Source organism: Ursus maritimus, unplaced genomic scaffold (genome assembly GCF_017311325.1).
Source record: "Ursus maritimus isolate PB19 unplaced genomic scaffold, ASM1731132v1 scaffold_8, whole genome shotgun sequence".
Lineage (NCBI taxonomy): Eukaryota > Metazoa > Chordata > Mammalia > Carnivora > Ursidae > Ursus > Ursus maritimus.
The window spans coordinates 12398753-12426700 of record NW_024426996.1 but is presented as its reverse complement, the minus strand read 5'-3'; the positions used below and the strand labels follow the sequence as shown (position 1 = coordinate 12426700).

Sequence of the window (27948 nt, the reverse complement as noted above, 5' to 3'; positions counted from 1 at the left end):
GCAGTATTTTCCCTGTAACGTTCTTGGAGGTCAGTAGCAGTCTCTAATAGCAAGGGGTGTAGATAGGTTTATTTAACTTAGAAGGTTATTTGCTTTTGTCAAATAGTAGATGATCAGTGCTAGATGTAATAATGGTTTTTTTAAAATTTAAATTCAATTAATTAACAGATAATGTGTTATTTGTCTCAGAGTTAGAGGTCTGTGATTCATCAGTCTTATATAATACCCAGTGCTCATTACAACACATACCTTCCCCGGTGTCCATCACCCAGTTACGTGTTTTTAATAAGCTTTATGGTAATCTCGAAAAAACAAAATACTCTTCAATAAAGATGGGTTCAAGTCTTCTAAATGGGTTTACATGGAAAATTTAACATGCAAGCTAGCAATGAACTCTGCTTTCACCTGCTAATTTAGAAATTGGAAAAAGAAGCTTTTCTGTTTTATCAGCTCATGAGTAACTAGTCCTGGGATAATAAAATGTTAAGAGCTGAAGTTAGCTTTATGAATTGTTTAGGCTGTTTTGTTTCTAGGTGAGGAATTGGAGGCCCACAGAAGTTAAATAATTTTTCCAATTATTTAAGCAATTTAGTTAGCTTCATAAAAGCAATTCTTCTGACTTTGAATCTACCCTTTCTGTGACTAGATGCTGAATAAAATACTTCTTTAATGAATCCTAATTCTTTTTGCCACTGAGAAAGAAGTTGCTGGTGTTAGAGATGTAGTTTATCATGATTGCGGTCTGTGAATGGCGGTACTCAAGTGAGCAACTTCCGCTTTCTTTTAGATTTCACATGGAAGTGATACCATAGAGTGTTTGTCTTTCTCTTTTTGGCTCATTTCACTTGGCATAGTGCCCTTCAGGTTCATGTTGTTGCAAATGGAAAGATTGCCGCCTTTTTTTTTTTATGGCTGAATAATATTCCTGTGTGCGTGCATGTGTGTGCGTGTGTGCGTGTGGCTTTGCACGTCAAATGTTTTAGCGTGGTAGTAGCCAAGGCAGTCTAGCATATAGTTCAGAGCACACACTCTAGTCAAAAAGAACTGGGTTCAGATCTCAGTGGTGGCCTACTACCTATGTGGCCTTAGGCAAGTTACTTAATATCTATAGTCCTGGTGTCCTTATTTGTAAATGAGTATTATGACAGTATTATGAGAAGTAGATGGGAGAAAGCACGGAAAGTCTTTACTTGGCAGACTACTCAGTGTGTGGCATATAATAAGCCTTCACTAACTAGTTTTCAGTAGGCAGCTCTGGGGCACATAATGTGTGTCATGAGCCTGCTGGTCACTGGGGATGGAGACCTGTGACATGGTGGCTGCCTCTGTGGGGTGTTCAGTGCAGAGGCAGCAGTGAAAAAGCATGACAAAGCTTGTGTAACCCTTGTATGTAAAGGGCTGTGGAGCACAGAAGGAACATTTCTAGAGTGGCTGATTTTTGCTCATTTTAAAGATTTGTTTTAATTTATTAATTCTGGGGAGAGAGAGAGAGCAGAGGAAGGAGCAGAGGGAGAGGGACAAGCGGACTCCGTGCTGAGTGCGGAGCCTGATGTGGGGCTCCATTTCAGGACCCTGAGACTTAACCGACTGAGCCGTCCAGGCGCCCTGATTTTCGCTCATTTTAAAGAAGAGGTGGTAGTGCTTTGTTTCTTTCAGTTAATAAACTGCCATCTTCTATACTTGGAAACCAAAGAGCACATAGAATGAGTGGCTCCGTGGATTCCCATAGAGGGCAGCGCAAGGGAGAAAGTCAGTGACAAAGTAAATGCGTCTGAAGTAAACACTCAAAGCGACTTGACATCTTGCTGTATGTGTCACGTGGGGACAGTGGTTCGGCTCCAGGTGCCGTGTTGTGCACGGGTGAGACAAGGCCACTGTTTTGCCTCAGCATGCAGTGATGCTGGGAAGCCAGACTTGTCTGTGGTGGGTAGTCTGTGGTGGGTGCAGGAACACCGGGTGGCAGCCCCTGAGGCACAGTTAGCTGTGTCTTCTCCTCATGCTGCTGGTTTGTACAGTACCTCCTGTCCCCAGACACAGCTACGCTTAGGAAATGCGGACTTGGAATTAAAAAAAGAAGAAAAGGATGTTCCCAATTGCCCACTACTGTACCATGTACTTATTCTGTGTTTCTGTTTAATACACTTTCAGAAATGAAATAAGGTCACAGTCTAACCCCATTTCAAGCAAGAACACTTGAAATATGATCCATCACCAGTACTTTGATAGTTTTATGTTTGTTAGACTGATTTTGGGGGAGTGGACGGCCCAGGACAAGCAGCCTCCTCCCTGAGAGGATTGCATATCTTACCAGTTCACGCTCGTCCTCCTACATTAGGGAGAGCAGCCAGAGAGCAAAATCATAACACTGCTGTTTGAGCATTTATTTCGTGTAATACAGAAATGCCAGTGCTAATAATATTTGTAAAATATTTAGCATTTGCAGAATAAAAATCAGTGAAATTAGATGATTATATTTCAAATACAAAAACCCATTGACTTATAAAAAATTATAGACTTTCTATGTATAAATAAACCTTCATAGGGATGCCGGGGTGGCTCAGGCAGTTAGGTGGCTGGCTCTTGATTTTGGCTCAGGTCATGATCTTGGGGTCATGAGTTCAAGCCCTGTGGCTGGCTCCGCGCTCAGCAGGGAGTCTGCTTGGGATTCTCTCTCCTTTCCCCCCCCTCTGGCACATGCTCTCTCTCTCTGTCTCTCTAGAATAAATGGGTAAATCTTTAAAAAAAATTTTTTTTAAATTAGACCTTCATATGGGTCTGTTCCTTCTTTTGACTGAATAACCTTCCTTCCTTTGCCTTCTTTAGAGCTGGCACTGTGGTCCTCCCCTGGAGGGAGGAGGGTCTTATGGACCATCAACTCTCTGGCCTTGACTCTGGTTCATAACTGAGGCAGTTCTAGATTTCTTGGCAGCCAACCCCCCCCGACCTGAGAGCATGGTGACCTTGCCCCCCATTTAACTCCTCTCCTTCTGCAGAAGAGACATCAGCCTACTTCCAAAGCTAGGCTCTTGCAGGGGTGAAGGGGTCAGGTGAGGGGCAATGGGAGGGAGTAGGACTGAGGAGGTAGAAGTTGGAGGAGGCCTGGGCTGGCTTGTGGTGGGGCTGGCAGCAAGAGGGCAGCAGGATGGTCCCAGAACTTCAGTGAGCCTGGAGAGAGCCGGGACCTCCAGACAGACCTGCTGACTGATGTCTGAAATAACTATACTGTCCTAACAGAAATACCAGTATTTAAGAATACTCGGTACGCTGTAATGCTATAATGCCCGCAACTGTTCTTGTGGTCACTCTGTCACTTCTCTCCCAGTCACTTTTACATTTGAAGTGTTCGAAACTTTATCTTGCTTTATAGACCAACACGCATTAAAGATCTTCCTTGTTCCTTGAGAATAAGCAAATAATGCTTAGTTCTGAATATTGCCATCACTTGTAAACGCTTGTAAACCCACTTCCCTAGGACGCTCCTAACTTTTTCAGGTACTAGAAGATCACTTTGTGAAGTGCTGTTTTATGGTAATGTGGGCTTTTTTTTTTTTTCCTTAGTGATTTCAATTCCTAAATTCCAAATAATTAGATATGTAGGTATGAGAATGAGCCAAATGAGCCTGGATTATATATGCATGATTCCATACCTTGTCTCACTGGACTGGAATCATCTCTCCAGTTAGGGTTTCTTAGTCTAGGGAAATGTTCCAGAATCTCTAAAGGAACCTAATTCCAAAGGATTAACAGGATGGATTTTAATGAAAATTGCTATTAAATGATTGCATCGAAATATACACAAACACAAAAGGAGGTAGCGATACACTTCTTATTCAGTAGCCTTAAACAATTATAGAACCAAACCAAACCTACAAATTAAATGCAGACAAAACTTTAAAATCAATAAAATATAGATTAGCCTTATGATTAAATGTGACAGCAAAAACATCTTTCTGAAACCCATTGCACTGGGGAGAGGAACTGCCTGCTGTCGGGCGTGGGGTGCCTGAGTTCCCCCGGCCTGTTGGCCCTGGGATGACTCAGCTCTGTTCTCTTTTCAGAAGCTATTAAACCTTCCTTCAGGCAGCGGGCCGGCAGAGACTATTCCGGCCTTTTCCTGGGCGCAAATGCCTCACTTACAGAGGAAGATTGTTTTTCTTCTTTTTCATTACCCTTGGACAATTAAGCATATATAACGTGACCAGTGCAATCATTAAAAAAATGAAAATCATCATAAGGAGGTTGTTCAGATTGCATTTTCATTAATTTTGTTTAGGATATCATTTTAAAGAACCCACAGAATGTTTAAAAATTCATAGGGCACTCTTAGATCTCTGAGAATAAGTTCTGCAGTTTTCTGTTTGAGAAATACTGCTGCAGATCAACAGAATGTGTATTGTTGATGTTTTTGTTTCTGTTAAATCAGTAAATAATGTTTGTTACATAACCGAACAACTTTCAGAAAAAAAATTTTATAATAAAATAAAAAATCATTATAAATGAAAAAGAAAATTTTTTTCTTGGTAAATGAAATGGTAACAAACCTTGTAGATATGTTTCATTTGTGATTGTTGTTATTTATTGTTATTCCCATCCTCAAGATTTTATTTAGATTTATTCACATATTGATGGAATATCTTCTATAGGCCAAACACTAGTCTAAGTGCTGAGTCAGGGACAGCTTTCTAAATATTTGTTTTCTCCTAATCATAACAATTTGTGTGTGTGTGTGTGTGGTGTGTGTAAGAAGGAGATGTAACATGACAACAAATAATATGCAGTCTGCATCATCCATTTTACCCAACAAAATTAATATCTGAAGTCAAGGTTGTAAAGCTCCTGTTTTGCAATTAGATTTCTTATAAAAGAGCATTGTATTAATGCTGTAAATTATGGAGCCAGTGAGATGGTCTTTAAAGGTCCTTTAAATTTTTTTATAATTGTTTTTATATTTTTTTCTCAGTCTGTACCCATCAGAACATCTGGTCTGTTCCATCAAAAATCCAGTCAGCCATTCAGATGGTGTTCACTCTCTGCATGGGCAAAAAGATCGGTTATATGTTCTGTTATGTATATTTTATATTTGCAGGGGGTAGAAAGTTCAGGTTTTGCAATCCAAGTAAGAGACTTTTTATTTTCTTTATACAGAAGGCTAGACCATCTATAATACAGGTAAATGATGATCCATTTTTCATTTACTTATATATTTTTCCAGCAGTATTCTCCGTGGAACACTGTAATATTGCCAATAATATGTTTTATTCTAGGATACCGTCACACTTTGTTCCTACCCTTTCATCTTTGATGCCCAAGCCAAGACCAAAATGTTACAGACCGATGCTGAACTACAGATGCAGGTGAGGCCATCATAACTTTTTAGAACTATTATAAGTTTTTTTCAGCAATTTTATGTTGACTATAACACATAAACACGAATGTATGTTTACCTGGATCTGGGGTTGGCAAGCATTTTCATAAAGGGCCATATAGTAAATATTTTAGTCTTTGTGGGCCATGCTCTGTCTCCACTATTCAACTATTTTGTGTTGTAACATGGAAAGCAGTGATAGACGATAAGTAGATGAATGAGCATGGCATTTTTCCAGTACAATTTTCTGTACACTGAAATTTGAATTTTATATAATTTTCACATGTGAAATATTCTTTTTTTTTCCCATTTTTTCCCCAGTCATTTAAAAATGAAATAAACACGTTATTTCAAGAGCTGTACCAAAACAGGCAACAGGCTGGCTTTGGTCTGCGGGCCATTGTTTGCTGCCCTGGTAGAGATAGGGCAATAATTAAATGGAGCTTGGTAACTCTTTATTGAATAAAAACTGAAGTTACAGAGATTTGTTTAAATTTATTTTAAATACACACTTTTATTATAAAATATAATTGGTTTTGATAAGCTTACAAAGACATTTGTGAGTTAATAATCCAAATCTGCCAGTTCTTATTGTCGGTAGGTCTGTTCCTTCGTTCATCCCTCTCTCTCTCCGTCTGTCCATCTCTTGCTCTCTGCATGTATCTGTACACATGTGTCTGCTTTCATAGTGACCTATCCGTGATATTGTCAGTTTAAAGGCATTCCAGAGAAAGAATGAAAGCTGTTTAATTCTCCAACATGTTTCTTCTACTCTGATGATTACTTCAGTTTTCATTAGCTGGTCTCAGTCATTTTCATGGAACTGGTTTTGGGTCCTGTGGTTCATAAACTGTTTCATTTAATTTCTTTTGGTTCAGATGAGAAAGATTTGTGTGTTTTATGAGTAACTTAGAAAATTCTGGAAAAGTTAAAGGGAAAAATCGGAAAGAACAAAACGGAGATGCAGTCAGCCTGCTCCCACTCGTCGCAGGTCCACAGGCACAGCTGGCCGCTGTCCCATCCCCACTCCCAGATGCACTGTGTGTAATTGTGTTCTTGGGTGTGCTGTTCCAGGTGGCGGTCAATGGAGCTAACCTGCAGAATGTCTTCATGCTTCTCACCTTGGAGCCTCTGCTGGCCAGAAGCCCCTTCTTGGTCCTTCACGTTCGCAGGAACAATCTTGTTGGAGATGCCCTAAGAGAGCTGAGCATTCATTCTGATATTGATTTGAAAAAGCCTCTCAAAGTGAGCCCTTCATTTTATTCCTCTAAATATCTTCCAGGGTTTTCTTTAAACGGTGTTGATGAAACAGCAGAGGTCTTATTATTAAAATTGTGGAGTGCAGCCATTCATGATTTCTTTCATTCATTTCACAAGAATTTAATCACCTCCTTCTGTCAAATCATCAAACAGAACATCTCAGCATAACATCAGATAAGAATGCCAGTGGATTACTCGAGGGATTATAGGGCTTTCTTTGTCCACTGTCTTGGGTGCACCTGCTCCAGCTGTCCCAGAAACAAGCAAGCAAGAGCAAAACTGAAGCTTCAGCTAGATGAGACTATCCAGTCAGCGTCTAGGAAGCCTTTGGTTGTCCAATATTGAAGAGAAAGAAGGAAAAAAGTAGAGTGGAAAGGTAGTGAAATTGTCTGGGAAGCTGTTGACCTGTCGTGATAGGCACTCTTGGTACCCTGAAATTACTGAATTAAAATTTTTTCTCTCCTCATAGACTATGCATGTTTGTGTTACTGCTTATTGTATTCCCAGGGTTTAGCACAATGGTTGGTACCTAGTAGGTATTCAATTAATGTTTAATGAATTATCTGAAGTTGTTTTTTAAACCCTTTATCTTTCCCTTCAGATGATTTCCAGATCTCTGTTGCCATTCCTGTTGTAAACTCTGATTTCCAAAAGGTAGTGTAGGCAAGGACCTGATGGTCTCCATGCTATTGTCACCCTTTCCAGAACATCCCATGAGTGGCATCAGTCTCCTCAGTCGGCCTGGGAGTTCTCCCTGGAACTTCTGGGTTAGATTTTTGAAATTGCAAAGAGAGGGGGGCCTCCCTTTGCCCCCTGTTTTCAATCAGTAATTCAGATGAGACACTTGTTGCCTCATAGCACATCTGAGTTAAGTCTTCTGTGGCATCTGTGCAATCAAAGTTCTAGTGTCTGTCCCCACTGTTGCCTCTGTCCTGCTGTCAGCAACCTGGAACTCACCCACAAGGATACGCTTTTTCAAATGCTACTTTTAGCTCTGTGTCTGAGCACTGGCCTGTAAAATGGGGATGATAATAGCAATCCCTACGCATGAGGCTGTTCTGATTAGGTTAATAGAGTTTAGATGCTGGCATGTAACAAACTCGCAATAAATCTCATTTGTTGGTTTGCTGTAGCTGTTATTGTGATGACCCTTATGGATCCAGGATGCCCTATATAGATCTGGTTATAGCCCCTCACAGAACCCAAGTCTGTGCCTCCTTAGAATGCCCTCCTTCCTTCGATATGCATCATCTCCTTCAAGAGCCCTGCTGAGAGAGATTTCTTCCACAAAGTGTTCCTTTACTCAGTTTAATCATTGCTTTTCTCTATGTGCCAGAACATTTACCTCTCAATATATTTGACTCTTTGAAGATAAAATACAGGGGCGCCTGGGTGGCTCAGTTAGTTAAGCATCTGCCTTTGGCTCCGGTCATGATCCTGGGGTCCTGGGATCGAGCCCCTCATCAGGTTCCCTGCTCAGTGAGGAGTCTGCCTCTCCCTCTCCTTCTGCTTTTCCCCTGCTCATGCCCTTCCCCTTGCTCATGCCCTCTCTTTCTCTCTCTCAAATAAATAAATAAAATCTTAAAAAAAAAAAAAAGAAAAAATATATTCTCCAGTTGATTATTTTATGTTTGCCTTACTGCCCCAGATAGATGGTAAACTTTTCATGGACATATGGTAAACTTCTGACTTCTTTGTATCCCTTGGAGTACCTAGTAGAAATCTTGTGTGTCTGTAAGTGCCTTGTTAATAGCACATACACCTTGCAGTTTTCATTGCATCAGTGTATTTTCTCTGTTATGTATTTCTTCCCTTGTCCTGACTTTGGAAAGAGTTTGCTAAAAAAAGATGAAACATCAAGGATTTCCCTGAAGTATTAATTTTACTTTCATGATTTTAAGGTAATCTTTGATGGCGAAGAAGCAGTGGATGCTGGTGGTGTCACAAAGGAGTTCTTTCTTTTACTGTTAAAAGAACTTTTGAATCCTATCTACGGAATGTTTACCTACTATCAGGATTCAAATCTCTTGTGGTTTTCAGATACGGTAAGTTAGTGATATTGCAGTTAAACAGACGGATTGCATTAGACTTTCTTTTTGTGGTCGGACCAATCCCCTGACTTCTGACTTTACAAAGGGGAGCATGACAGAGATAATTTAAACAGTCTAAATAATGTATCTAGTCTTCATTTTTCACTTGTTGCCCAGATCTCATGCATTTTGTCACCCATCAGGCCCATTTCCCTTTCTAGTAGGTAAGGTCCAGATTTTGTTTTTCTTTGAAGAGAGAAAAAAACACAGTGTGATAAATGAGCTTTATGACACGTGGAAAGCGATAGTCAAGTACGTCTTACTTTAATACTAAGGGTGGTATGTGTGTGAATACTTACACAAATACAGGCACACACGTTATTTTTGAAAATTCAGTAGGAGAGCTAAGCTTTAAATGGCATCTAATTTTAACCAGACTATAATTTAGTTCTTTTTTCTATTGGAGTTTTCTCCCTAGATCTGCACTGTTCTAAAAAAGTAGCCATTAGCCACATGACTAAATTTAAATTTTAGTCAGTTAAAATTAAATAATATTCAAGATTTATTTTCCGAAGTTGTGCTAGCCACATTTCAGGTGCTCAGCAGGTGTAGCTCGTGGCTGGGGGATGGCACAGCATAGAATAGAACTTCCCATCGTTGCAGAAAGTCCTGTGGGGCAGCGTCACTCTAGGAGATGATATGCTCTTCTCCGTGTTGCTAGATGAGCTGTAAATGCTTAACTTCGTCTAGGTTGCAGGTTTTGGTGATGTTGCAGGGTGTTTCTCTGCTTCAGAAGGTAACTCAGTATTAATGAGGTCTTTATTCTTTTATACTGAACACATTCTGAGGTAAATGGCAGTGTTTTGAGGGCTGCAAGCAGTGCATTCCTTTTTTTTTTTTTTTTAACACATTTGCATACATACTGAAAAGTGTTTTGTAGAGCACAACTGGTTTCACTTGATTGGCATAACCTGTGGACTAGCCATCTACAACTCCACTGTGGTGGATCTGCACTTCCCGCTGGCTCTCTACAAGAAGTTACTGAACGTGAAGCCTGGCTTGGAGGACCTGAAGGAGCTGTCTCCCACTGAAGGAAGGTACAAAGCTGAAAGACGGGCAGCCCGGGGTGGGGAGCTGCTCTGGCTGCCCGTGGCACGGGGATTAAAGGTTGAAAGTACCGCATGGACAAGCTTGAGTGTGTCAGACCATATGGCTAGGCTGTCAAGATGCAGGTACACCGCTCCTCTCTCGAGGCATTGCCTAGGGCAGCGGGGGCAACGGAGAAGGGAGGTCATGGTTGCCCAGGGTGCCAAATAACCTCACCCTTCCTTATCCTGAACAAAAATAAAGAGTGGAGACTTGTCCAGAAATGTAGAGGGAGAAAGTACTAAAAAGGGAGCGTTTAAAAAATTTTTGATTGAGATATGATTCACATGCCGTACAGTCCACCTACTTGAAGTACACGATTCGGTGACTTCAGTATATTCAGAGTTGTGTAGCCGTCACCACAATTTTAGCATATTTTTATTGCCCGGTAAAGAAACCTGGTACTCCTTAGTTGTCATCCTGTCTCCTCATCCCCCAAGCCCTAGACGATAACGAAGCTACTTTCTGTCTGTGTAGACTTGCCTAGTCTGAATAGTTCATATCAATGGAATCATACACTACGCGGTCCTTCGTGACCGGCTGCTTTGACACAGCGTGTTTTCAGGGTTCATCGTGTTGAAACACGTGTCGGTATTGAATTTCTTTTTGTCGCCGAATAATAGTCCATTGAATGGATATGTATGACATCCTGTTCATCCATTCATTAGTTGAGAGTTGATGGAAACTGGTGTTGTGCCCACTTTTTGGCTGTCATGGATAATGCTACCCTGGACGTTCTTGTACAAGTTTTTGTGTGGATGTAAGTTTTCATTCCTCTTGGGTGTATACCTAGGAGTGGGATTGCTGGGGCCATATGGTAGCTCTGTGTTTAGTCTTTTGAGGAACTGCCAGACTGTTTTCCAGAGTAGTGGAGCCATATTTTATGTTATTCTGTTTCTGGCTCTTAAAACCCCTTTAATTCTGAGTTTTTTTGCCATGAGATCAGATATATAAAAAAACACCATATCCTTGGATTTCTGTAAACAGTATGATCCTTTTGGCTTCAACAGGAAGGAACAGCCCTTTTTATGGAGAAAGAGTACCAATTTCAAGATGGAGATAGAGAAAGGTTCATTTCTAATGTCCCCTCTGGAAGTGAGACTGCCACACCACCTGTGTAGGACACCAATACTGAGAAAACCATAAAGGGTGGGAGGGGTGGGGACACAGAGGAGGGAACATTTAGAAGGAGTATTGAAAAACAGAGGAGACCCTAGCAGGGTAATTTTTGGGTAACTGAAGAAGGCTAGAGAGTGGTTGAAGTGTGTGCAATTTACTTTGTCATCCTGGCTGAGGATATATTTGAAGTAATGATTTTGGGTGATTAACTGATAGTGGATTTAAATTCCACACTAAGAATTTTCTTTCTGGGCCACTCTTGATGGAACTGGACTCGGAATTCACTAAAGAAGAAAGTGTGAATGAGGTCTGGTTCTCAGAATGTATTGTCTTGAGAGCTAGGATATGACTATTGTTGGTATAAACATATTCTTGTTTTAAGAGTACGTGTTTGTATTCTTAGTATGGCAGTTAATAGAGTGTCTTTACCATACAGAACCCCTCGCATTAACAAGTAAGCCAAGTAAGATTCCTAAGTGGATGAGGTGACTTTGTGGCTTTCTTTCTTTCTTTCTTTCTTTCTTTCTTTTCTTTTTTTTTTTTAAAGGTTTTATTTATTTGACAGAGAGAGAGACAGCCAGCGAGAGAGGGAACACAAGCAGGGGGAGTGGGAGAGGAAGAAGCAGGCTCCCAGCAGAGGAGCCTGATGTGGGGCCCGATCCCAGGACTCTGGGATCACGCCCTGAGCCGAAGGCAGACGCCCAATAACTGAGCTACCCAGGCGCCCCACTTGGTGGCTTTCTTATGATGGAAGGATTAAACATGTGGGTGAAGACATTCTTTTGGGCCACTGTAGTACCGTGTCCTTATATTTTGAATTCCAAGCAATACCACAGTTAAAGGAACACAAGTGTGTCAGATATAAATCTATCTGAAATTCTCAATAAATCTAGTAAGACTTGTTAATGGGAAAAGAGAATAATTAATGAATGTCTTACAGGTCTACTGCCATATTTCTTTTCTTTTCTTTTTTTTGAAGATTTTATGTATTTATTTTAGAGTGGGGGTGGAGAGAGTAGGGGGAGGAGCAGAAGGAGAGGGACAAGCAGACTGTGCTGAGTGTGGAGCCTGGTATGGGCTTGATCTCATGACCCTCAGATCAGGACCTGAGCCGAAACCAACAGTTGGATGCTTAACTGACTGAGCCACCCCGGTGCCCCTACCATATTTCTTTTTAAGGTATAAACACAATTTTCTGTCAGTCTGAATTTATGTTTATCCTAGAATCTTCTTTTAGTTTTTCCTTGCAAGGATTCTGGCTACATGACTGAGGTAGAAACACTGTTACAATGTCTAACTTGCCTCTTTTCCTTTCTCTGTTCTATGATTAGGAGTCTTCAAGAGCTGTTAGATTACCCTGGGGAAGATATCGAGGAGACTTTCTGCCTCAATTTCACGGTAAGGATTTCCACAGTTTGCTTCTGATTGTGGCATTCCCTTTTATCATGCTCACAAGTCGTAATGAGCGTATAGTTGTTTTCCAAATCAAAGAATAAATTTAGGGTCTTCTCTGAACAAATTTTAGTTATAGTGTCTTGGTTGTTAAAGGAGTTAAGTAAATATGTTGAATAAATGAGTGAATGATTTATCTGATTTATCTGAACTTAAAATTACCGAAACATGAGGCCTCTTTACCCTTGATACATAGATTTCTAGAGTTCAGAGTTTTCTCTTTGATTGCATTTATTGACAATTGCATGTCTTAAAACACAGGATATCTTTTAAGGTGCTGATGTTTTCTGAATCAGGTTTTCTTTTCTCAAGAATTTTCTGTGTAATAAGTTCCTGAAGCTTCTCTCAGTCATTTGGATTCTAGAAAGAGAAGTGGTAGACAGAATTGAAGCATCTCTTTTTTCCTCCTTAAATGTAGATTTGTCGAGAAAGCTACGGAGTGATTGAACAGAAGAAGCTGATACCCGGGGGAGACAAAGTAACTGTGCGCAAGGATAACAGGTTAGTCCCGACCTCAGACCCTTGCGGATGTTGCTACTTTATTTCTCTGCACTTTTACTTTTAAGACCAAGATTGAAGTTAAATCTTAATCCCTTCTGCAGAGGAGACAAGGGTGACAGAGCAAGAATTTGCAGTTTTTAATTAATTTTTAGTATTAGAGGAAGCACCAGGCCTAGATTCAGGAGGTAACTGTTGTAGATCTAGAAAAACGGACAGACCTCTTCTTGCATCCTTGCACATTTTTAAAGGCAACTAGAAGACTGTGAGGTCTAATGGAATATTCAGTAACCTTCTTTGTTATGTAAACCTTCCAGACTATCTGGGGAGGCTCAGCTTTGGGGAAAGGTAGCGCCCAACAAAAATGGTCTCAGATGATGAAATTACCTTGATTCTAGGAACCTAATATAGAGGTTAGTCTTGTGTCAAGTAGGTGTTTCAATCAAGACTCAACAAGAAAATCTTGGAGAGGAAAAAAAAAAAAAAAAAAGAAACCTTGGAGCTAAATGTACTGTCCTTTCTTTATCTGCATAATATTGGTACTTTGTTCACAGCAAATGATCTATTTATTTTTTCACATAAGGACAGGCTTATAAAGTCCCTGTAGCCTGATAATGTTTTTAGAATTGGGAAGTTTATGGCAGATCATAGAGTGGATCTTTTGGCCCAGAAGATTTCTTTTTTAGTTTTGAAGATGGCTTTATCATGTATACGTATCTGCCTTTAGTTTTCAAAGGATGTCTGAGCTTTTGCCTCACGTTTCAGACAGGATAACGTGTGCATTGTTTTGTAGGAGCTAACAATGGGCTAGGCCTGTGGCCCAAGGAAGGGAACATTGAGAATGTCTTTATACTGTGGTGAGCTCTGTGTGTTTGGTGCACTGGGTTGGACAGTGGTCCAGTGTAGGCCTCGGCCATTTGTGGTGTCGTCTGCACTTGAGGCAGTTGTGGGGACTTATAACTCTTTCAGATCTTTATAAAAGTATTTCTCTTAGAGCACTTTTGGTCTCTGTTTTTTTTCCTCTCTCTTTCTGGATCTGAGTTTTTCTCTCTTCCTGTCTCTGTGTCTCCTTCCCTATCACGCTCACGGTCTCTCCTGATTCAGTAGATATTTCTCTGGCTCAACAATTGAATTGACGGAATAGTTGAGAGAGAAGGTGTTCAGGAATACTGAAATATAACAGTCTCTTGAGGATGTAAGCTGTTCTCAGGTACAACCGTATTTCAGAGGTGAAATAGACGAGATTGGGTGGTTGAATCTGAAGAGTTCGGAGATACCGGCTTGGGTACAGACACCTGGGAGGTCCGGTACGGCGTAGAGCTAGGTTGCAAAACCTACCTACCTATTGGGTAACAGAAAGTAGAGACAAAGACCACAGTAAAAAGTGATGGCTGGATCTTAGTTGTTACTTCAGGGATAGAACAGTGAGCGGGTATGTGTGGGGTATGGGTACTGGTTGGCGGGCCTTGCTGGGGGGAAGCTTCATTTGGAGGACCCACACTAGTTTAGCTTTGGGGGTTAGACTGTAGAAGTCTTTGGAAATTAGAGAATTTTAGACTTCATTCAGCAGGTAGTAAGAAGACACTGTTGGTTTGTGAGCAAAGGAGTTACATGACAGAAGTAGGTTCCTGGCAAACTTTTTCCTTCTCCACTGTTTATATCTGCTGCTGACACATTCACACTCATGGACAGTGCTTAACCCCAAGAGTGGTGCTCAGAATCACTGTGGGAGAGCGTGCCGATGTTTAAAGGGCGTGGGGGGTGGGGCGGCGGTGCTTGGGTGGCAGAGTCAGTTGAGCGTGGGACTGACTCTTGGTTTCGGCTCAGGTTGTGATCTCAGAGTCACGAGATCGAGCCCTGTGTTGGGCTTTGCACTCAGCATGGAGTCTGCTCAAGTTTCTCTCTCCTTCTCCCCCTCTCCCCTGTTCATGTGTGTGCTTTCTTTCTCTCTTTCTCCAATAAATAAATAAATCTTTAAAAAACCTGTGGGTTCCTTTTCTCTTACTTTGCAGTTGTTTGCCAGTAATTGACTTCAGGGCTGCTTCTACAGCACATTGCCAAGAAGGATGTTTTGATGACACATAGTTTCCTTAAAAGAAAGACAATGTTTAAATTCAAGAGAGTAAAGAGAAGGGAGCCCGCGTCATTCTTTCACTTGTATTACGAAGCTCCATTATTCTATTACCATGACTTCTAAAAAGTAGCTTCAAAGTTTTCAAGTCTTTGTACACTAGAGAGTGCTGTAGTTTAAAGATTGCCAGGCAGAGCGTGGTGGACTCCTGTTTTAATTGCCAGCACACTGTGTTTGAGACTAATGTGTGAAGAAGCTTCTGTTTTCGGGGAGGTTTATGTTTTGACTTTTCTGGGTCACTAGCACTCGTTGAGCACGCAGTAAACTCATCCATGCTGTCTTAGGCACTGTTGTACGTACCTTTGTGCTTGTGACAGGAGGCAGACCTTATTTCTGTCACGCAGTTACCTGTTGGAGAAGCTTCTGAGACTAGTGTGGCTACTGCACATTGCTTAGGATCACTGTCACAGTGAAGGACAGTTAGAAGGACATGCGTGAATGTCTCCTTTTATTTTATGCTGCAAAAGCAGAAATCTTATCAGCAGGCATACTGAGATCCTGGTAAGAAATGTTGGATACCACTGTGAAAGATTAATCATTGCAGCTCCTTTCCCCTTTTGTCTAGTATATGTCATAATCTCATCACTGGGGGTTGGGGTCCTTTTTGGGTATTTCTTAGATGGGTCTAAGAAAACTAGATGAAAGAATGATAAGAATAATGCTTGCTGGGTTTTAACTTGTAGGCAGTTGAATACACAGAGACTGCTTCACAGTAAGCAGTATCTTAACAGTAAGGTATTTGCTGAGTTAACAGTAAGGTATTTGCTGTCGCCGCTGCCCTGAAAGAAAACGCCAGAAAGATACCAATTCTTTATCCGTAATTTATTATATTTCATTTGGTCGTAAGATTGCATTCTATCCTTGGACAAGAGCTGCAGATAGTCGAGTGAGTTACAAGCATCCAAGTAAAGGAATATCCGTGGGTGATTGCTGGTGGCTACATCATAGCCAAATCTTGCCGCAGCTGATAATCACATCTGGATAATGACTATTCGTGGTGAAGTATTTCTCATACTCTGTAACATGGTGTTAGTACCATTAATGAAAAATCCACACGTCATTCTAGATTCCCCCAAATTGGTCTTTATTTAATATAGTCAAATACAATTGATGTCTTCTCCCATTTCTACCATATTAAGAAAAGGATGGGGAAAATAGTAAAAAAGACCACCCTGTGAGGAATGTGAGCTTACAGTAGGTGCTCCAAAAGGCACCCAGAGTCCATAGCGAGAACCTGAGGGGAAAATCCTACGTGACAGACACTTCTAGCCCCTGAAGACCTACTGAAGTTAGGGCTGCTGACCGACTTGAGTCAATCTCTTGAGATAATCTATAGGTATAATCTTTAAGATCTACCTTGTATTTGCAGTGGGCTGTTGTGGGAATAGCAGATGATTAAAATACCAGTAACATTTCTTGAATGCTTACATTTGTCCAAGTACTTCACATGTAATCCTCCCCACTTTACAGATGCAGAAACTGGGGCACACAGAGGCATAAGGTACTTGTTCAGGGTGACACAGCTAGAAATCTAGGATTCAAAGCCAGGCATTGTGAGTGAGATGAGAGCGTGTGCTCCGTGAACGTCCACACATTGCCCCTTCAAGGCCAAGACCAGGACTTGAGTTTCTGTCCATCCCCCGCTTCCCCAACCCAGGAAGAAAAATGACTTAGAAGTTTGCTGTTTTCCTTTCAGGCACGCTATGGAGTTTTAAAAAAACAAAGTTGGCATAGTTAAAAATATACTATATATGTATAAAATTATACGTCTGAAATTTTAAACTTCACTTGAGACAGTGCTTATATTTACCATGTTATTACAAAGCCCTCACGCGCACCCTTAATAATGACCGCACGGTCTGCCACGTGAATGTGTATGTTCTTCTACTCTCTCGCTTTGGGATATTTGGTTTCTAAGTTCTTTTTTATTTCTCTCCCCTCTTCCTTCATTTTTAATAGTACCTATCAAGCATCTTTTGTGTCTAAAGCTTTGTTTGCCTTTAAAATTGCTTTTTAATAAGATCCCAAGGGTGAAATTGAATTAGTGTATATCATTTTGAATTGGTTGATAGATGTTTTTGCTAAATTGATTTCACTAATGAATTATATATCAACTTGCATATTATCATCAGTGTATGAGAGTACTCATTTTACCTAATCCATATAAACACTTGAGTATTCTCTTAAAAAGAAAACAAGTAATAAATTCTATTGCATTTGTAAAATTTTGCATATCTTGCATACCCAGGTTACTTTTCATATTCTGCACAGCTTTGCTGCATTTTCCTGTGAATTAGATTAGGAATGGACAATATTGTGAATGTACTAAATGCCACTGAATTGTTCATTTAAATGGTTAATTTTTATGTTATGTGAATTTCTCCTCAATAAAAAGTGTTTGTGTACATGTGTATGCACGTGCAAATGTGTCTCTGTGTCCACCTTCAGTGTAAACTCTCAGGCAGGGAGAACTGCTGTGTCATGCTTTGTCAGTAGGCATCGGGATGCGACACTTTCCTGCGTAATGCTCTGAGAGACTGAATCGAATGTGTACTGCGTGCTGCTTTTCTTCCTGCCGGTTATTTTGTGCGTTGCTGGCAAATTTGAGCGTATAATGGATTAACACTGAGTGATAGTGTTTGACCCACCTGAAAGGCAGGGTATCCTGCTAGATGCTAACATGCAAGTTCTGCGGGCTGCCTGAGGAACAATCATATAGGCAGTGCAGGAAACAGAGGGTAAAGATCAACCCGGTTAGGGAACATTGGAAGCTGCCTGACATTGTGAAGGGAATCGTAAGCATCCCTGTGTCCTGGGAAATGTGGCCAGCAGTGGTATGACTGGTAGCTAGAAAACCCTACAGCTAAAGTCTTGCCCTAAGTGGAAGGAAGACCACTGGTCAGAGCACTCAGCTGGGAACGCGTGTGTTCCAGAACTCGCTGGGGCCCTGGTCAACTTAGTGCAGCCCTCTCAGGACATGTCTTTCTGCCCCAGATAGGGCTGTAGTATTTCTTCTTTTTCAAGTAGTCTGCTGATGTCCTTTATGTATTTCTGTATTGGGACTAAATGATTTTCGTATGATTTGTGGGAACTCTTTATTAAGACTACTTAAACCCTTTGCCATTCATATTTATTGTAAGTTGTATTCCTGGTGGTTTGCTTTTGAAAATGTGGCGTGCTCGTATTTAAATACCTATAATGTATTAATTTCTGTGTTGTCATGTCTGTTGATTATTTCTTTTGGTCTTATGTCACCAATCTCACCCCTCCCCTCTCCAGTAATTGATAAATACATAATGTATTCTCTTCACTTAAAAAAATTTCGAGTGGGGGGGTCTGTAGTCTAAGGTAAATATCTGAATTATTCCCATATTCTAGTTTCCTTAGCTATTCTTACAGGTGAACATTAGATTAATTATATCCAGTTTGAGTTTTGATTTGAAGTGTGATAAATTAGAAGTTAATTTGGGAAGAATTGACACTTTTATGGTATTCAGTCTTACCTCTAAAGGCCTGTTTTACATTTCTTTCTGGTTTTGTTTTTCCTTTTCATGTAGTTTTACACATTTTTTATTAGAGGTTTTTATAAATGTTTTGATTTCTTATTTCTATTGTGAAAGTCTTTCCATATGTTTTGATAATTATTGGTCCCTAGAAATAGTTAATGGTTTTTGTATATTTATCTGGCAACTGGTCAATTGCTCGAATATATTCAGTGTTAATAATTTTCAGTTGATTCTCTTGGGTTTTCTATATATAATTATATGCCTGCAAAAAAATTTTCTCCCAATAATTATACTCCTTATTTGTTTTATTCATTTTTGCTTTTTTACTAGGTGGACCTAGCAGAATGTTAAAGGAATCTTTTATTCCTAGAGATAAGAAATAAATATTGAATTTTATCAGTTTTTGCTTCTATTAAGATAATCATATGATTAAGATAATCACGGACTTCTTACATAATATGCTATTTTGATTTTCTTTCTGTTGCCTGGCACTAAGGATGATTAATATTACATTAAGGTTTAACTCTACTATTGCCATTAGCAACAGGTTAGAGCTGCCTTAAGTCCTAAGGTAAAGCAGCATAATTTCACTTCTGTGTAATTTTAACCCTTAAGAGAAATGAAAGAAAATGCATCTGAGTTTTTAATTTTTAAGGGGGGGGGTTCTTTAATTTTTAAATTATTTTGCTTCATTCAGGATGCCCAGTTGCAAAGTTGAAGTAGCCTTTTTTGCATATGCATAATATCACATTAAAAGTCTTTTATCTCTTCCGGGAGGAAATCAAAACCTGATTTTATATTGAGGAAACCAAAACAAGATAGTTATTGAATTTCTAGTTTCTAAATTAAAGGCCACATTCTTCTCTGATGAGGAGTCATAAGCTTAAGAATATAAGGATGTCTGTTTTTTCCCTCTTTTGTACCTGGGGAGGGAAGGAGGAGTAAATTTCCAATCAGTGTCTTTATCTTTCATGTAATAATAAAAAAAATAATAAAATAATAATAGCTGCAATTTATTGAGCACTGAGTGTGTGTCAGACACCATCCTACAGACTTTGTGTATTAACTGACTTGTTCTCCATAATTATGAGGAAGGGGCTGTTACTACCCCTTTTATAGAGGGAGAAACTGAAACAGACCAATGGAATTGCCTAAGGTTCATTGCTTAGAGGAGGCAGAGCTGGGATTTGACTGCAGGCAGGCAGAGTATTCGAGTCCTTTTGTTTTTTGAAAATACTGTTTTATTAACACTACAGTGGTAAACAACTTTATGCTTAGGTTTCTTTATAGATCACTGAGTCACACAAAATTCAAAACCCACAAAGAAGCTAAGAGTCTTTACATTTAATGTGTCCTTCCTGAAAATCCTTAACTGTATACCAGTCTGTCCTCAAGCAGTAAAATTTGAATATGCACCATTTTTTATTTAATGTGTCACATTTACATAGCAAAATAATGAAGGCACAGCTAATGCAAGCAAACTTAAACCCTTCTACTTCTGAGCTGGGGGTGGGGACACACACTTGGATTGGTTCTTCAAGTATTTATTTTTTCCAAACATTAGCTTCATTGAAGAGTTCTGATAATTTTCACAGCTACATTCTAAAAGCTACATGACAAAAAAGACTTCACGAGGATCAAACTACATAACACTGAATACACATGCTTTACAGGATTTGCTACATTCTACTTCTTTTCAAGTAAATTAATATTTCTAGAATGCTAGTTAAAGGGATTTAATACTTAAACATTTGGGGTTTTTGTGGTTTTTTTACACCTTTGTAAATAGACACTACCAAGAAAACACATAAACATGAGACAGTAAATAACAAACACATATGTTGACAATATTTTACAGGTTATACACCCTCCTTCTCAGAACCATGTTGCTTGTCTAAATTCAGATATTCAGAACATTCTTTAGAATTTGAAATGGCAGTTTTCCAGGCCTCATTAAACAGTACTGTCATGATCTCCATCACAGGCTTTCCACGATTCCATCACTCTTCTCTGAAGTGTAAAGCTGATGTATGTGTTACAAAAGCAGTCTTAAAGATGAGACTCTTCTGGGTTCTGCTTTTTCTGCCCTGGAAAATGTCCGGACTAAAGAAACTGAAGAATTAAGCATTGAGAACATGTTCAGTCTTGGTCTGGGTGTTCCGTGTGTAGTGTGATGACAGTGGAATGAATAGGTTTCAAAGTGACATTCTTTACTTGACATCTACTTGACACCCTTAACAAGCCTCAATTGCAGTCCGTGCAGAAGAGATCATGAAAAAATCATTTCAAATTTGTTTTCTTCAACACCTTTTGATATATTTATTGTGTTCAAAATGAAAAATTTGAAACGGGCTGGCCAGGATCCGATTGCTTCAATTTAATATACTTTTAGGTAGGAATGTCAGAATTGATTCACATTGTATTTTGGTCCCAAACCTGAGCCTTATTTTTAAGTCCACCAATATTGAAAAAAAAATAGGGATTTTGTTTTCGTCGTCATTCTCCTCTTCAATCTCTGCCCCCGCTTATTTCTTGGCGTCATCAGACACTGCAGAGTGGGGACCCTCATCTTTGGCAGCCGCCCTCTGCTGCAGCTTCCTCCTCCTCCTCCTCCTCCTCTTCCCCCTCCTCCTCATCCTCGTACTCTTCCTCGTCGTCCTCCTCCTCCTCCCCCTCTAAGGTCCATGCACACCCCTCCATCTCACCGGTGAGCTCTTGGATCTTGGCAAGTAGGGGTTTATAGATGTCGTTATACTTTTTTTCCAGAGCCTGAAATTCCTTATCAAATTTGGCTTCTATCTTATCGCATCGCTTCTGCAGCTTTTTGAGGGCCAGGACTCGGCATTTCACCGAATTAGGCAGGCTCTCGATAAAGTCATTTTTAGGCTTTGGTGCATTCTCCGCGGGGGTCTGGGGCTCCTCAGCCGTCTGACCAGCCGCGCTGTCGGAGTCACCAGCCGCGCTGTCAGAGTCTCCCCCCTGCGCGCCGCCTTCCGCCATTACCTCCTCCGCCGCCGCGGCCGCCTCTGCCGCCGCCGCCGCCGCTGCCGCCGCCGCCTGGCTTGGCTCCGCAGGCCCCTGGTTTTCCGAGTCAGCCATGTTACAGAAGGAGCTGCAGAGGTCTAGGGTGGCTCCCGCAGAGACCTGCACCCGAGCTGCACCAGAGAGATCTTGCGGATGCGGCAAGTGGCAGTGACGTCGGCCGCGGCAGTGACGTCGGCCGCGGCCCCGCCCTCTTATCCGCCAGCCCTTGACTGGCTCCCTACAATCAGCTGACGGTCTTGCCCCCCGTACTGCGCCAGCTTCCCCCTGTTGCTACCTGCCATCTCCCCACTGGCACTGCAGCTGACGTCAAAACCCGTTTCTTAAATACCCTGCGCCCCATCTGCCCACATACCTGCCCCCCTCTAACGCTGGGCTGGGAATGGCAGCAGGTGCCCAAGGCCCCTTTTTAGGAACTGCTTGGATGGCTTCAGCCTTGTGCAATTTGCTCCTCTGTCCCACTCAGGTCCTTCTACACAACTGTCAGTATGTCTGTCTTGGCCTTTGTCTGCATGGCCCACAGCTGGCGTTGGTCTGGTGTCACTGGCTTACTCTTGTGGAGTCGGCTTTGATTACCTCTGGGATTCCTGCGAATTCCTTTCCAGAAAGCAAAGGGACGGGAGAGCTGACTCTCTTCTACGCTTTTGGGGACCTGGGTGCATGTGTGTGGAGAGGGCAGCTGGTACGTCCGTATGCCCACGCGACAGCCCTACTTGGTCATTCCTCAGCTTAGCGGCATATATATTGGTGGCAAGGTCTCTTAGCAAGAAGGGCCTTGGGAGCGGTTTTGGAACCATTTAGTTGGGAATCTCAGGACCCTTGGTATTCCGGAGTGTGTTCTAGAAGTTCCCGCAGAATCTTACCCTGCGGGCAGGAATAAAGCTGGAGAACGGCCAAAGAAAAGCAAGGCCTTCTAACGCCTGGGGCCCAGGGCAGGGACCGTGTCTTATTCATGTTAAAGCATGTGTTAAGTACCACTGTTCACTGGGGTCTCACAGACACGCCTGTGTGCTCACAGACATTGTCTCCCAAGGCACTCCACAGTTCAGCATCTGCTTTGTGGTTTTGCTGGTGATTTGTATCTGAGAACGTTTTAAAAAAAAAATCTTAAAAAAGAGAAATCTCCTCTAATAGCAAAGTGAGTAGTCATTTTATTTTACTTCCTTACCTTGCTTATAAGACCAAATGATAGCTTTCTGAATAAGGATGAGGGCACGTATTTTAGATATGGAAGAATTCAAATGATCCTTCCAGGGATTCCTTACGAATGTTTTCAAATTTAGCGTTATTGATTTAAATGTTTTTCTTTCACTATATTGGGACTTGCTGAAGCTCTTCTATCAATATGAAATTGTACATTTGGTGTTATCTTATGGTTTTTATGAATATTAAGTTAATAATATGTAAGGCACTTAGTGCTGACACTTGGCAAGCACTTGATGTGTCTCAGTGGTCTTTTTTTTTTTTTACAAAATAATTGCATCATTAATATGCAAAGATAACCTGCAATAATATTCCCCTTTAAAAGGACATTTTTGAGCCCTTACCCAAAGAAAGGAACCACTTATGAAAAGCCCAATATATTCCCATTAACAAACGTTCTAGGTTTTTTTATGTATTTGTGATTCTTGTTGTCTATTTTACTTTCTTAATTCTTCAGATAATTTACTCTCCTCTTTTCTGTTACCATTTGTAGTGACTGGGTTTTATTATTAAGGCTGATATTTCAGTTTTAGCTTTGATGGAATTTAATGTGATAATACATCTGTATTTAGTTGGCTGACACTATACGTATTCTATATATCACCCATTGTTAGAAAGTGGAGAGACAGTAGAGTATTCCCCAAACTGAGAAGGCACTTTGAGATCAGAATATGAAGCAGGCTACTCCAAACAGTTGACACAGAGTTTTATTCAGGGTAACTTACTGATGGGGAGTTCAGGCAGAGGACAAGCCGTGGTGGTTGCATAGTTACTCTCTGCAAAATCCAGACCTTAGTGCCCAGATTTTGTAGAGTGAGGAGACACACAGAAGGGCACTGTGGTGAGATGGAAGGGTTCGCATACACCTCAAAGGGCTTGCATGCACCTAAGTGATAGCTAACCTTTAATTCGATCTTGTGATACCACCTGTGCATCAGGATGGGGAAAAACCATGTTATCTCTGACAGATTCATGGGAGGCCAAAACGGGCCTCCCCTATCCTGGCCTTGGTGGGAACTTCTAGGGTATGTATATTTAATTTCCAAGGGACCTGAAACGCGTAGCCCCAAAAGTGGTCACTGAGCAAACATGAATAAGATGGAGGACCAAAGATGGAGTCCATGTTGTTAGCACTCCTAGCCCATATATTATCATTTATTATCTCTTGGTGGTTACAGGTACCTGGAGGTTAGGAATGCTTTTTCACATTTTAAAGATGAGGAACTTAGAAGCGGAAAAATAAAGTGAAATAAATATTTTGTTACTGTATATATTACTTGATTGGCAGAATCAGAGGCAGAAACGGCCTTCTAACGCCTATATTGTAGAAGTTGTGACAGCCCAAATTTTAATAAAATCTATTTGACCTACTTGACTTGCTTGAGACAAATAGGATGTGTTCATCTTTCAGGATTTTTATGTTGCTGTCTTAAAGAATCTTAAAATTTAGTGTTAAGCTAGGTTACTTTTTTCAAAAAGGTCTGTTCTATTGAGATGTAATTCACATATAATAAGTAGATATATTTTATATATAATAAAATATAATTTAATTGATTGATGTGTAATAAAATTCACTCTTTGCTTTGGCAAATACCGTCATATAAATACTACATTAATTGAGATGAAGAACCGTAACATCATCCCGAAAAAAACCCCTTCACAGTCCTTCCCTAACTGTCAGCCCTGGTGATCACTGATCATCCCTAAAATTGTTCTTTTCCAGAATGTCCTATAAATGGAAGCGTATGTGTGTGGACTTGTGAGTCTGGCCTTTTTCACTCAGCATATTCATCCATGATGTTGTGTACATGAGTAGTTTGTTCCTTTTTGTTGCTGAGTAATATTCCCACTTGGGTTGTTTCTAATTTTTTGTGATTACAAAAAATGCTGCAGTGAACCTAAGTTTTTATTTCTCTTGGATACATACCTGAAGTAGAACCGTTTGGTCATATGGTAGATGTATATTTAACTTTTTAAGAAAGTTCCACAGTTTTCCAAAGTGACTATACCATTTTGCTTTCACACCAGCAATGTATGAGTTACAGTTACTCTGCACTTCAACAGCATTTGGTATCCTTGTGCTTTCCCCCCAGTCTGATAGCTGTGTGTGGTATCCTTAATGGCTAATGATGTAGAGTATCTTCCAATGTATGTATGTGCCATTCATAGATCTTCTTTGATGAAATGTCAGTTTATATCTTTTGCTCATTTTCTGAGTTTTTATTTTCTTATTTTTAAATGATTTTATATATTCTAGATACAAGTCCTTGTGAAATACTTTCTTCCAGTCCATGGCTTGTCTTTTTCTTCAAAAAACAGAAATCTAAAATTTTGATATTTTTTTTTTCTTTTATGGATTGGGCTTTTGGTGTCATGTCGAAGAGACCTTTGCCAAATCCAAGGCCATAAAAATTTGTTCCTGTGTTTTCTTTTTTTCTTTATTTTCTTTTTTAATTTAAATTCAATTAATTAACATATATTATTAGTTTCAGAGGTAGAGTTCAGTGATTCAGCAGTTGCATATAACACCCAGTGCTCATTACATCACATGCCCTCCTTAATGCCCATCACCCAGTTGTCCCATCTCCCCCCTCCCCTCCAGCAACCCTCAGTTTGTTTCCTATGATTAAGAGTCTCGTATGGTTTGTCTCCCTCTCTGATTACATCTTGTTTTATTTTTCCCTCTCTTACCTATGCTCCTCTGTTTTGTTTCCTAAATTCCACATATGAATGAAATCATATGATAATTGGCTTTCTCTGATTGACTTATTTCACCCTCCAGTTCCATCCACGTCATTGCAAATAGCAAGATTTCATTTCTGATAGCAGAGTAATATTCCATCTTCTATAGGTCTACCACATCTTCTTTATCCATCCATCTGTCGATGGACAGATGCCCTCTTCCCATAGTTTGGCTATTGTGGACATTGCTGCTATAAACATTGGGGTGTAGGTGTCCTTTCTGATAACTACATTTGTATCTTTGGGGTATATAACTTGTACTGCAATTACGGGGTCATCGGGTAGCTCTATTTTCAACTTTTTGAGGAACCTCCATACTGTTTTCCAGAGTTGCTGTACCAGCTTGCATTCCCACCAACAGGGTAAGAGGGTTCCGCTTTCTCCCATCCTCACCAACATTTGTTGTTTCCTGACTTTTAATTTTAGCCATTCTCACTGGTGTGAGGTGGTATCTCATTGTGATTTTGATTTGTATTTCCGTGATGCTGAGTGGCGTAGAGCATTTTTTCATGTGTCATTTTTCATGTTGGCTATTTGTATGTCTTCTTTGGAGAAATGTCTGTTCATGTCTTCTGCCCATTTCTTGATTGGATTATTTGTTCTTTGGGTGTTGAGTTTGATAAATTCTTTATAGATTTTAGATATTAACCCTTTATCTGATAAAACATTTGCAAAAATCTTCTCCCATTCTGTCTATTGTCTTTTGGTTTTGTCAACTGTTTCCTTTGCTATGCAAAAGCTTTTTATCTTGATGAAGTCCCAATAGCTCATTTTTGCCTTTGTTTCCCTTGCCTTTGGAGACTTGTCTAGCCAGAAGTTGCTGTGGCTGAGGTCAAAGAGGTTGTTGTCTGTGTTCTCTTCTAGGATTTTGTTGCTGTCCTGTCTCACATTTAGGTCTTTCATCCACTTTGAATTTAATTTTGTGTATGGTGTAAGAAAATAGTCCAATTTCATTCTTCTGCATGTGGCTGTCCAATTTTCCCAACATCATTTGTTGAAGAGACTGTCTTTTTTTCCATTGGATATTCACCATTTGTTGAAGATAAGTGGACCACAGAGTTGAGGGTCCATTTCTGGGTTTTCTTTTCTGTTCCATTGATCTGTGTGTCTGTTTTTGTGCCAGTACCATACTGTCTTGATAATTACAGCTTTGTAATAGAGTTTGAAGTCAGGCATTGTGATGCCACCAGCTTTGGTTTTTTTTTTTTTTTTTTTTCTTTTTTCGACATTCCTTTGGCTATTCGGGGTCTTTTCTGGTTCCATACAACTTTTAAGATTATTTGTTTCAGCTCTAAGAAAAATGTTGATGGTATTTTGATAGAGATTGCATTGAATGTATATATAGATTGCTCTGGGAAGCATAGACATTTTAACGATATTTGATCTTTCAATCCATGAGCATGGAACATTTTTCCATTTCTTTGTGTCTTTCTCAATTTCTTTCATGAGTGTTTTATAGTTTTCAGAGTCCAGATCCTTTGCTTCTTTGGTTAGGTTTATTTCTAGGTATCTTATGGTTTTTGGTGCAATTGTAAATGGGATCAATTCCTTAATTTCTTTCTTCTGTCTCATTGTTGGTGTATAGAAATGCAACTGATTTCTGTGCATTGATTTTGTATCCTGCCACTTTGCTGAATTCCTGTATGAGTTCTAGCAATTTTGGGGTGGAGTCTTTTGGGTTTTCCACGTAGAGTATCATGTCATCTGTGAAGAGTGAGAGTTTGACTTTTTCCTTGCCAATTTGAATGCTTTTTATTTCTTTTTGTTGTCTGATTGCTGAGGCTAGGACTTGTAGTGCTATGCTGAACAACAGTTTTAAGAGTGGGCATCCCTGCCGTGTTCCTGACCTTAGGCGAAAAGCTCTCAGTTTTTCCCTATTGAGAACGATGTTTGCTGTGGGCTTTTCATATATGGCTTTTATGATATTGAGGTATGTTTTTTCTATCCCTACACTGTGCAGAGTTTTAATCAAGAAAGGGTGCTGTACTTTGTCAAATGCCTTTTCTGCATCTATTGAGAGGATCATGTGGTTCTTGTCCCTTTTCTTATTAATATATTGTGTCATGTTGATTGATTTTTGGGTGTTGAACCACCCTTGCAGCCCAGGAATAAATCCCACTTGGTCGTGGTGAATAATCCTTTTTAATGTACTGTTAGATCCTATCGGCTAGTATCTTGGTGAGAATTTTTGCATCCATGTTCATCAGGGATATTGGTCTGTAATTCTCCTTTTTGGTGACGTCTTTGTCTGGTTTTGGGATGAAGGTAAAGCTGGCCTTACAGAAAGAGTTTGGAAGTTCTCCTTCCATTTCTGTTTTTTGAAACAGCTTCAGAGAATAGGTATTAATTCTTCTTTAAATGTTTGGTAGAATTCCCCTGGGAAGCCATCTTGATATTCTGGACTCTTGTTTCTTGGGAGATTTTTGATTACTGTTTAAATTTCTTTGCTGGTTA

The 27948-nt window shown here is 40.2% G+C and overlaps 2 protein-coding genes across 6 annotated transcripts in view; one reads left to right on the top strand and one right to left on the bottom strand.

Annotated features, from left to right (window-relative positions):
• The window catches only part of HERC3 (HECT and RLD domain containing E3 ubiquitin protein ligase 3), a 124703-nt gene that overhangs the window by 83074 nt on the left and 13681 nt on the right, over nucleotides 1-27948 (top strand). For 4 of the 5 annotated variants that reach the window (XM_040625441.1, XM_040625443.1, XM_040625444.1 and 1 more), the window contains exons 17-23: nucleotides 5146-5169; nucleotides 5265-5354; nucleotides 6440-6610; nucleotides 8527-8670; nucleotides 9586-9752; nucleotides 12252-12318; nucleotides 12791-12873. In XM_040625441.1, the coding sequence (XP_040481375.1) occupies nucleotides 5146-5169; nucleotides 5265-5354; nucleotides 6440-6610; nucleotides 8527-8670; nucleotides 9586-9752; nucleotides 12252-12318; nucleotides 12791-12873 (746 nt within the window). The remainder of the gene's footprint in view (nucleotides 1-5145; nucleotides 5170-5264; nucleotides 5355-6439; nucleotides 6611-8526; nucleotides 8671-9585; nucleotides 9753-12251; nucleotides 12319-12790; nucleotides 12874-27948) is intronic. The other variant, XM_040625445.1, reaches the window with a different exon arrangement.
• NAP1L5 (nucleosome assembly protein 1 like 5) lies at nucleotides 19837-22667 on the bottom strand. The gene has a single exon (XM_040625447.1). The coding sequence runs from the start codon at nucleotides 21604-21606 to the stop codon at nucleotides 21073-21075; it is 534 nt and encodes a 177-aa protein (XP_040481381.1). The 5' UTR covers nucleotides 21607-22667; the 3' UTR covers nucleotides 19837-21072.

Coding starts and splice junctions, on each gene's coding strand:
- NAP1L5 (XM_040625447.1), bottom strand. CDS start 21,606: ATGGCTGACTCGGAAAACCAGGGGCCTGCGGAGCCAAGCCAGGCGGCG.